General features: G+C 39.6%; 1 protein-coding gene across 2 annotated transcripts; it reads right to left on the bottom strand.

Annotated features, from left to right (window-relative positions):
* Nucleotides 1-616: 616 nt before the first annotated feature.
* Nucleotides 617-9,473, bottom strand: LOC139728898 (peptide methionine sulfoxide reductase-like). 2 transcript variants are annotated; one of them, XM_071639831.1, is made up of 4 exons: nucleotides 9,282-9,473; nucleotides 8,520-8,701; nucleotides 6,455-6,706; nucleotides 617-848 (listed from the first exon to the last, which is right to left on the bottom strand). In XM_071639831.1, the coding sequence occupies exons 3-4, from the start codon at nucleotides 6,586-6,588 to the stop codon at nucleotides 626-628; spliced, it is 357 nt and encodes a 118-aa protein (XP_071495932.1). In that variant the 5' UTR covers nucleotides 6,589-6,706; nucleotides 8,520-8,701; nucleotides 9,282-9,473; the 3' UTR covers nucleotides 617-625. The 2 variants fall into 2 exon arrangements, with proteins under 2 accessions (XP_071495932.1, XP_071495931.1); XM_071639830.1 differs by lacking the exon at nucleotides 9,282-9,473 and adding an exon at nucleotides 9,052-9,182.
* Between the last annotated feature and the right edge of the window lie 968 nt (nucleotides 9,474-10,441).

A 10,441-nucleotide genomic window follows, 5' to 3' on the forward strand; every position in this document is an offset into this window, starting at 1 on the left:
CTTTAGACTTCGAACAAGATTTTTATTTCTATTTTTTTCAAATTGGAAAATCAATATCGTCGGTCACATGATACATGAAGTACATTGTTGGCTTAAACCAACAAAATTGGAGTCACAGGCCGAAGCTCTGAAAAATCCATTTCTGCTATTGCATAGAAAAACTGTGATAATTCTCCAGGGTTAGTTTGTGTGATGGCATAGATGTTGATGTTCAGGAACATATTCGACTGGAATTCACGAAGGTGGTTGAAACTTAGACCATGGTACAAATTAGGGCCATGGTCTCAAATAAGCCTGACATAAGCGTACTTTTGGCATGCGCAGATCAACGCGCATTTGATACTGGACGTCTGTTGGCATAGGCAGTCTGTCAATCATATTTACCTAGAAAAAATTTGCATCAAGCATGGCCTGAATTTAAACCACCTTTGTGATTTATGACTATTTTGTGGTGAAAGTAAATCTGATAGATATATTTTAGATGTTATAAAATCTATATAGAATTCATGTCATCAGAAGAGACCAAGAAGATAATGGATCCTTGATAAAAAAAAAAAAAAAGTGCACACAGTATGTTCTGCTCTCTTAAGTCAGTAAAGTCCTTCGATTCAGTTTATTTTCTTTTTTAGTTCATGCCACCTGCCCGGATCTTCTTCCTCACATATTCCTCCTGCTCCTCCGAGAGCCCGAAATTGGCCGCCTCGGCCTCGAAGTCCTTCAGCCGTCCGTAGCCGGCCATGTAGCCATTCAGGCGAGACGCGGCGTGGGACCACACCTCCTCGTTGGGCTTGAGGACCAGGCCCTGGAACAGACTGCGGTGCTGGCGCAGCATGTATTTCTGGTGGTAGCTGGTCGAGAACAAGAACAGTCATTAAACAAAAAGAAAAAAAAAAGAAACTTGATAATAGCTGCACATGTTGACACACATGTTGTTATCTAATACATATATCTCAAAGTTCAATTATCAACAATAATGGAAAATAATTACCTTGATAACAGAAAAAAATAATCTCAGTCATTACATCACATGAACAAACATTTCCATACCACTTCAAAAGTCATTTTGTCATAAGCCATTCAGGTAGACAGCCGAGGTCACATCAAAGTGAAGCATAGTCAGCACTTTTTGATCCACCTTTGTATCCTTGTTTAACCTCCTCATATCTGATTTTACTACCCTTTTTTTATGGTGTGCCATATCTATCATGGATTTTGTGCCATAGCTACAGGGCTTGTCTTTCAGGCTGCACCTTGTAAATATTCAGACTTCCATGTCTAAATCCATACACGTCAGCACTTTTGATACTGGATGTCAATACGAGGTGATAAAAACTAAATGCAACTGGCTATTAAAGTACCAAACAATTTGCTCCGCTCTGAAACTTTTATAAAGTCCACAAGCCCTCATGAGTGAGAACTCGTGACAATGTCTCCGCCCAGTTTCAAATATAATATGCACTCCAGGAACTACCAAAGAAACAGCCAATCAGTCAATATTTTTGCTAGTCGACTGCTGTTGCGGTGACCGTCTTTTGTGAGATAAGGAGGCCACACATGGGGGAAGTACGGTTATCTGATTCATGCTCACTGAATCAGAAAGGTGTGCTACTCCATCCAAGGTCACAGATGCAAATTTTGTAAAGGTTCTGCCGCATATTATGCAGAGACAAAATTATTTCACGTCAAGGTAGTGAGGAAAGCACACACCCACTACAGAACCCTGTAGTCAAGGTCTGGAAACTTTAAGCTGATAGGAAAACATGGAGCTACCAGCTCCATTCAGGTACCAAGAATTCAGTCAAGCAAGGCACAATCTTGCAGACCGTGGCCAGACTGAAGCCCTCATAACTAACAAAGGTACTATAGATAAACAAATAGCCTTATATTGAGATTGGAATGAGTGACTAAACTGATATTTACCACTTGCAATACATACAGGACACACATTGTACTAAACTCTACACTATCAGGGCTACCTTACAGGCAGCTACAATGACTATTCATTTAAAATCCTCCACAGTGCTTTGCATGAAGAAATGCACTCCAAAAGAGTTTCCATATTACACAGTTTTCCCTCATTTCACTCAACCAATTTATGTACTATTTTTCCAGATGTTTTGATCCACATTGTGAGTACATTTTCTTTGCTATAGACATGCACACTGTATCGAGATTAAAATGTCGCCTGAAAATGATAAGGGCCATTAAAGGGGAAGGCTAGTAACTGATCAGTGGGAATCAGTGCGAATGCTGGGGGATGATTGTTCCAATTCTTGTGGGATTCATTTAAGAGTACATTATATATCTATTGTTGTGTGAAAATTATTTGCTTCAGAACGGTCTCATATTCAAGTAATGTGCAGTTTCATGCCCCGTCACTGACCAGGCATGCTAACTTGGAAACATTAAACTGCACATTACTTGAATATGAGACCATTCTGAAGCAAATAATTTTCACACAACAATAGATATATGATGTACTCTTTAATGAATCCCACAAGAATTGGAACAATCATCCCCAGCATTCACACTGATTCCCACTGATCAGTTACTAGCCTTCCCCTTTAAGGTGCCTCAAACACTATGGCTTCAGTGGCAACTTAACGCCCTTACTTACGGCTTTGCAGAGTTTGGCTTTGTCACACCTAAACAAAATTGTGAATTAATCAGTTGGGATGTCTTATTTGGTGCATAGACAAATACCTCTTACAGTTTCTGAAGCACTTTGTAAAAGCCCTAAATTCTATAAAAATAAGCAGCCATTTTAATGACTGACAATTATGTAAATTGCAGTTGATAGCATTTACATTTATTATATTGCATATCCACAGCTTTTGTCTTTCGTTTCTTTGTTTTATTTGCTGTTTTTTTTTTCCTATAGACCGATTCGGGTTCGTTCAGGGCAGCAGACATTTCATGGCACTGGGCGCAGCCATAGTGGGTGTCTGAGCCGACCCCCCCTGCTCTCCCCCACCCCGGGCAACATGTTTATCACGCACTTGTAACAAAGGTTCGCGCACTAAGCAAGTATTCGCGCACTCAGTACGAGACGCCCATTGGCTAAAGCAGTTTTTCATTCTGCGCGCGTGCTAATGTAGGGAGAGGGGTGGGGAATGGGAAGGGGGGGGGGGGTCGGCTAAGACACCCACTATGGCTGCGCCCATGCCAAAAATACACATAGCGCGTCACAGAATCGGTCTATAGAGCTCTGTACTAAATGACTTAATACTCCTAGAGAAATGGAACATTTATACACAGAATGATCCTTCCTCTCAGTTCTTTTTCTTTGTTTGCTCTTGTTTCATAATTTCATTGTTTGATTGTGCCTTGTTTCTGTTCTTTGTTTTTTGATATTGCCAGGTGCGATTCAGGAAATCTGAAAGACAAATGCACCAAAAAAAAGGCTGCTAAGAAAGTGGTAAAGATTTATATTTCGGTGTCGAAACATTAGAATACCATTTCGGGAAGACAAGTCAGAACTGTCAAAGTCACTGTATACTGTAGCTCCACTACTTGATGTGCTGGTTGTAACAAAACACTTACATGTAGTTTATGAAACAAGTGATTGATTTCCAGTGATGATCATATTGTACAAGCACACATATACATCGCATTCTAATGTAAAGTCAGTCTATGCCAAGTGTGTTTCTATAGCTGTATATACTTTCCTCTATTCCCTGGTTTTCACTTGTACATGTAGCTCTTTACCTGCATGAAACAGTTTGCAGTGGAGCATTACATACATTGTATGAGGCTTGAAGAGCAGAAAGTATTGTACCCTATTCGAAGAACAGAGACTACCTGTCATGAAAGCTTTGTCCTTGGATGAGCAAACTATCTGCTGGGAAATGATGAAGGAAAATCTACCATGCAGACATGCACGCACACCACATGGAGGTATTATTGTGGACAATATTTACTAAATACGTCACAATAAAAGTTACTCTTTGTTGAGATGCAAAGATAAGAAAAAAAATGCTTTATCACTTGAAGAGCCTCCCACATTCTTTGAAACAAAGGCATAGAAACCGGAGGCGTATGGAACAAATAATTTTCAGTGCCTGTCACAGTGTCACACTTCATGCTTATTTTTGGGTTTTCCCTATTAGCTTTTTTTCCCCTGATCTCTCCCAATTGGTGGTTAACACCAGCCTATTCATATTCCATGAAAGGTTCACATCAAACACAGAAAATTCTCCAATCACGGAACTACTGTATTTTTTCCCCAAGTGCTTTGTCCTTCAAACTAGGCACGAGTGCAATCTTATTGCCCTAAATGTGATTCAGGAAAATCTGGCACAGACGAATGCTGTGTAATGCTAAAAGATGTAAACATTGTTATGGATTACAGCTTAGTTTCTCCCTGCAACATCACACTAAGATTTTGGGTGACAAGAAAGTAAGAGTGCCGTTTCTTAGGGTATTGTCTCTGGTACTCACTAAGACAAAAACATAAAGGCCATTCATTTCTTAAAATTGTGAATGTTTCTCATAACCATCAAACATTTCTGCATTCCTTAGCTAAATTAGTGTAGTCCAAATTCATTTCATATCAATCCAATCCCCTATATTTCGAAGTCATTTGTCAAGAACTTCAAGAAGGGATGTATTTGTTGAGTCTCATAATGTTCACAGTACTACAGAATGTATTGTTGTATTAAATTATGGTGGTTATGCACTACTTTCCAGAACATAACACCCTCAAAATATCCCTTTATATATTTAGAATTTTGACTCACGCATACATTGTATCTGTATTCCACGACCTTCTCCATTACAACTGTTCATACATGTCATTATCGGTATCAAGTGGTATTTCTTTCGCAATTTTCAGTTAATTCACTTCCTCATGCTGAATATAATCTGTCATCCTACCATGATAAAGCCCACACATTCCCGTGAAAGTCGCAGAACTGCACAAACCATGACATTATACATGAACCTTTTCCATCCAGGAAGTGCAGTTTTGAATCTTATCAAGTTCAGAAAATGATTACAAATACTATCAAAACTGCAACTCATGAGACAATTACGACAAGCCTCAATGACAAAGAGGAAACGATAAAAATTGAGAGCCTACTAAATACAGTTTCATTTTGTTTTGCTCGCGCTTCCCCCCCCCCCCTTAGTAAATATGAATAAAAATTAAAAAGGTTGGTCTTAATTTCATAGGCACTGAAGAGAACTGTGTCAAAAGAAAGATATCACAGTTAGTAGATTAATAAAGATAATAAAAAGAAATGAATCAAAACAACAAACTTCCATTATTATCATATATAATAGGAATTTTTGTACATCGCATGGAGACTACTGTGTAACATGCGCTATATAAGCACAATGTATTACTGGTAACAATGTAATATTATTATTATTATTATTATTATTATTATCATTATTATTATTATTATTATCATTATCAATATTATCATTATTATCATTATTATTACTAGTATTATCACTATTAGATGAGCAAACAGATTGTTGAAGATTTGTGTCACAGGTGTATTTAGATGTACAGTCAAACTTGCCAAAGTCGAATCTATTTGGACTGAAGAAATAGCTTCGACTTAGAGAAAATTTGACTTACGAGGGATTAAAATCAATAGAATATAAGGAGAAGAGGACTTGAAAGACTTACTATGTAGGAGATTATTTGCCTTATGCAAGGACTACTTAGGAGATATTTGCCTTATGCAAGGTCGATTTAAGCAAAGTTGACTGTACATAGTTATAAGAAATTAACTGTTTAAAGTGTTTTAGATGCATCCTGCTAATATGTCTTTTTGGGAGCTTGTCTACATTTTCTGCCTAGTTATCCTAGGGGAGGTAACATCCATTTGTCCTGTAAAAAGAAGGAAAACATGTACACCTGTGTAATGCAAAATGTATGCTCAAATATGGAGTAGAATAGAGAAAGTGCAAAGATGTAAATTTGGATAGTCCTTCGCTCACACAAAGACCTACCTGGTAAATTATACTACCAGCAGGTCAATTAATACTACACACCACATCCTGCCGACTTTCCACACAACTTTACAGATGATGGTCATTCTTACTGGGTATTCAAATATAACATGGTCTAGCAAACACACATACACACACACACACACACACACACACACATATATGGACATACACATGCATAAACATACACATATTTTTAATAGTAAACTGACTATGGTTGAAATGATGTTTTCAAAAAGAAAAAAAAAACACAAAAAAGTTCTCATGATCTTGAGATTAGATGCATTCTCAAGAATGGCCAAATAAAGCAGACTATACTTATTATGTAACACAAAATAATACTGTATGCTTCATAAGTATAAAATCACAAGAGGACACGTTGACATTTCTTCACAATCACATTCCATACCCTTTTCCCCCTCCTCTCGCCCCCAAGAAAAAATAAACTTAACAACAAACAGCAAATGTACGGTCAATCCTTTGCACTTACTCCTCGGCATCGTAGAAGGTTTCCGCCGGCTTGATGACGGTCTGAATCTGTCTCTTGACCGTCTTCTGGTGCTCCTCCTTCGACTGCTCGGCCACCTCGCGCTGCTTCTCGCTGTGGTAGAAGATGGCCGACATGTACTGCCGCTTGTGACACACTGTGCTGTCGTGGTTGGCCCAGAACTTCTTGAGCAGGTTCTTGTACGAAGTCTGGGAGGCATCAAACTCGATCTGCACAGATTCTGTATGGTCCCCACTGTGTAAACGTAGCACAAACACACAAGACAGTATGTACAAACCACGTGTTTATTAGACAAATAAAATAAAAAGGGGGCCTAGAAGGGTTGAACTCTTACTGGATTCTGATTGGCTAACAGGCTGTTGCTAAACAAATACAAACATGCACGGGCACACACACACACATCAGAGGACATTCCTGGGGGGTGTTTCATCAACGTTTGTCAGCGCTGACAACTTGAATCACCATAGTAACAGTCAGTGACCAGAGCATCTCAGCCAATCAAAACCAAGGATTTTGCTGAAATTGTCAGCACTGACAAACGTTGATGAAACACCCCCCTGTCTTAGTTTAAACCAACAAGAACTTGTGCTCTATGTGAGATTTCTTTTACGTGTGAGTGAGTCACAGAAATAGAGTGTTATACAAGGTGTACCTGGTACTTACACATTAAAGGACAAGTTCACCTTCATAAACATAAGGATTGAGAGAATGCAACAATATTAGTAGAACACATCAGTGTAACTTTGAGGAAAATTGGACAATCGATGCAAAAGTTATGAATTTTTAAAATTTTTGTGTTGGAACCGCTGGATGAGGAGACTACTATAGCTGGTGAGTCATGTGCGTACAACAGTATAAAGAAAATGTAAAAGAAAATTCAACATATTTTCACTTTTTTCGCATAATAAAAGAGCTCTTGACTTCCCTCTTTCTAAAGGCAGGGGGAATAATATTACCCATAACATTTGTCGGTAACGAGTCAGGGGAATGTGTACTTTTTTCAAAAGATGGAATTTTGTGAAATTCTCTTCATATTTTCTTTATATTGTTGTACGCATGTGACATCTAAGTTATTCATACACTGCAGTAGTCTTCTCATCCAGCGGTTACAACACACAAATTTTAAAAATTCATAACTTTTGAACGGATTGTCTGATTTTCCTCAAACTTTCAATGATGTGTTCCACTAATATTGCTACATTCTCTCAATCCTTATGTTTATGAAGGTGAACTTGTCCTTTAAATTCCTACATTGTCTCACAACACTGATATTTTGCCAAGTAGATCCTCTGGGTCTGTGGTATATGATAATGACATTTTCTCTACTTAATAAGGTCAGCTAAAAAGTTCCATATTTTGTGTTCTTTGCTAGACAGAAAAATCAGTCTGTCTAGAGGAGTCTTTTATTCTTTTGACTTAATCGGCTCTCCTCTGCATAGGACGGGATTCCATGAAGCCAGATGCTGTCTCAGCGGAACATGTCCCCGACGACCAGATACAGACCGATCTTTCGGTCAAATTCTTTGCATGACAAATTGTATACGCTCTTCATTATATATATATATATATATATATATATATATATATATATATATATATCAGGGCTCGACACTAACGGTCGGGCCACCAAATATTTAAAAAGGGCAAATTTGGTGGCCCGCCTCGGGCCACCAATATTTTTTGAAAAGTATGTCAATAAATTCGTAACTTTTTGCGCCGGAAATTAGCAGTTAAATTTGTTTAAAGGATGGATGAAAAGGACTGAATGAGTGCCTGAGAGTGAGTGTTGCAAGTTTGTTGAAGTTTATTTATGAGTAGATATGTCCAACCTCTAATTCTCACTATCATAAAACTTAAATATTTGATTCATTAAAAAAAAAAGGACTTTTAAAGTTTTTTATTGTTTTTTTCGGGACACCAAATTTTTCTCTCAGGCCACCAAAAATTTGAAATTTAGGATTTTGGTGGCCCCATCGGGCCACCAAACAAAAAAGTTAGTGTCGAGCCATGTATATATACTTCAAGCCTAGCATCAGTTTGTACTTACAGGCTGTAGTACGTGGGGAACTTCTTGGTTCCTCCAGTGTACCCGACCTTGGTACGGACCACCCCCGGGGCACAGCCAAACTGTGCCTCGGGGAACCAGAATCAGCTCATGGCGAAGGTTGCAGTTTCCATATTCTGTTTCTCTATTTTTGGCTCCTCCCGTGGCATTTTGCTGGGGGTAATCTGTCAAGAAAAAAGAAACAAAGAAATATAACAGGTTAATTTATGTGTTTTCACTTTGACTAGGGTATAGCTATCATATTCGTTTATTCAATATCACACTACACCATACACTGCATACCGTTGCATAAATTACATAAAATAAGTAAGTTTAATTTCAGTTGCTACAAGTGTATCATTTTCAGAGGCACATGCACAACATCTTACTGTTTAAAAGCAAAAGCTACCGCCTACTGGGTGTAGAACATCTACCGCCTAGTGTCGACTGGGACTGGGTACCGCAGTGCACGTCGTCGACTAGCGGTGTCAAGAAACCCAAAGCCTTCTAGATTCTAAATTCTAACCTCACTCACATTCTCCTTGCTGCCAGTGTCTCCCATCTCTCTCTAAAATCAGCACTCTTTAGAACATGTCACAATACCGGTACCACAAGGGCGGAACACTGAAGAGTGCAGTAACTTGACCCGTTTCCGAAACCTTCACTGCATGCACGACCGGCGAAGCGATTCGGCAAAAAAAAACAACACACATATGATCGAACACACACAACAGTATACCACTACCACGACGTAATACGATTCACCTTCGCAGCCGAAATAAATGCCCAACCGCCAAACTGCCGCGATATATATACCACTTCCCGAAGAAACGATGACAATGCCATAAACCAGTTCTATATTTTACAGTCTGTTGTGATGATCCGGAAAACGTAGGCAGAATGAACATGAAAAAGCCGGTACAAAGTGCAAAACGACGTCTCTCCTTGTTATGAAACCTTTCGTAGGTCGCGTATTGTGCAATGCGGATCTGTCAAGTCACGTGCACGCACCACACACACAAACACAATATACACGCACACACACGCGTGCAATCCTGCCCTTTTCACCAGGGAGGTTGGTTCCCACCTCCTTGCCTTTTAGCCAGAGAGCTAGCGACCACTCAATTTACCCCATCAAGCCCAAAAGGTTTGACCCTTCAGAATTGTTGGGACCACCCTCCTCATTAACAAAATGCGCGTCAGCCTGATCCCCGAGGGTGAGTTCGGCCCCCAGGTGGGCCAGGGACTCCCCAATAGGGCCCTTGGCGGGTGTAATTTACGCCATCGAGCCCATGGACCAAACTTAGTCTAAAAGAATGTCCTATGGGTGTACATCATAAAAATATAAAAACTGACAAAATATCTGGTTGGGAAAGGGGTTGCCAGACCGCTAGTTTGCAGGCACAAACCCTTGTTGGTGGTGAATGAGTCTGCGCCAAGACTACACTTTCCCGTAGGCCCTGTACTGTAGCGCTTCCCAACAGTCCGAGGGACAGTGTCAGTTTAGTGCATGTAGTAGTCTTGGCGCAGACCCCTATACTCCTACCAGGGGTTTGGCCTATATCCTGGGACCCAGGGTAGTATGCAGGCACAAATTGACCAGGCACAAATTGACCAGGCACAATAGAACACAAACACACACACACACACACACACACACACACACACACACACACACACACACACACACACACACACACACACACACACTCACACACACACAACTCACGCGCACACATTTATGTTCCGCACATGACTCCAAGTATACACATTGTACAAGTACACAAAACATGTCACTTGAATTGGTAATCTAATTCTACAGCCACAGCACCTGCAGATAATACAGGTCAGACCTAATTAAAGATGTTCATACTTTTTGAATGTTTTACATGGATACTATCAATGAACCTTCAAGCAAGAACTCG

Source organism: Diadema antillarum, unplaced genomic scaffold (assembly GCF_040938485.1).
Source record: "Diadema antillarum isolate AM-2024a unplaced genomic scaffold, OU_Dant_1.0 seq00000205_RagTag, whole genome shotgun sequence".
In the NCBI taxonomy this organism is placed as follows: Eukaryota; Metazoa; Echinodermata; class Echinoidea; order Diadematoida; family Diadematidae; genus Diadema; species Diadema antillarum.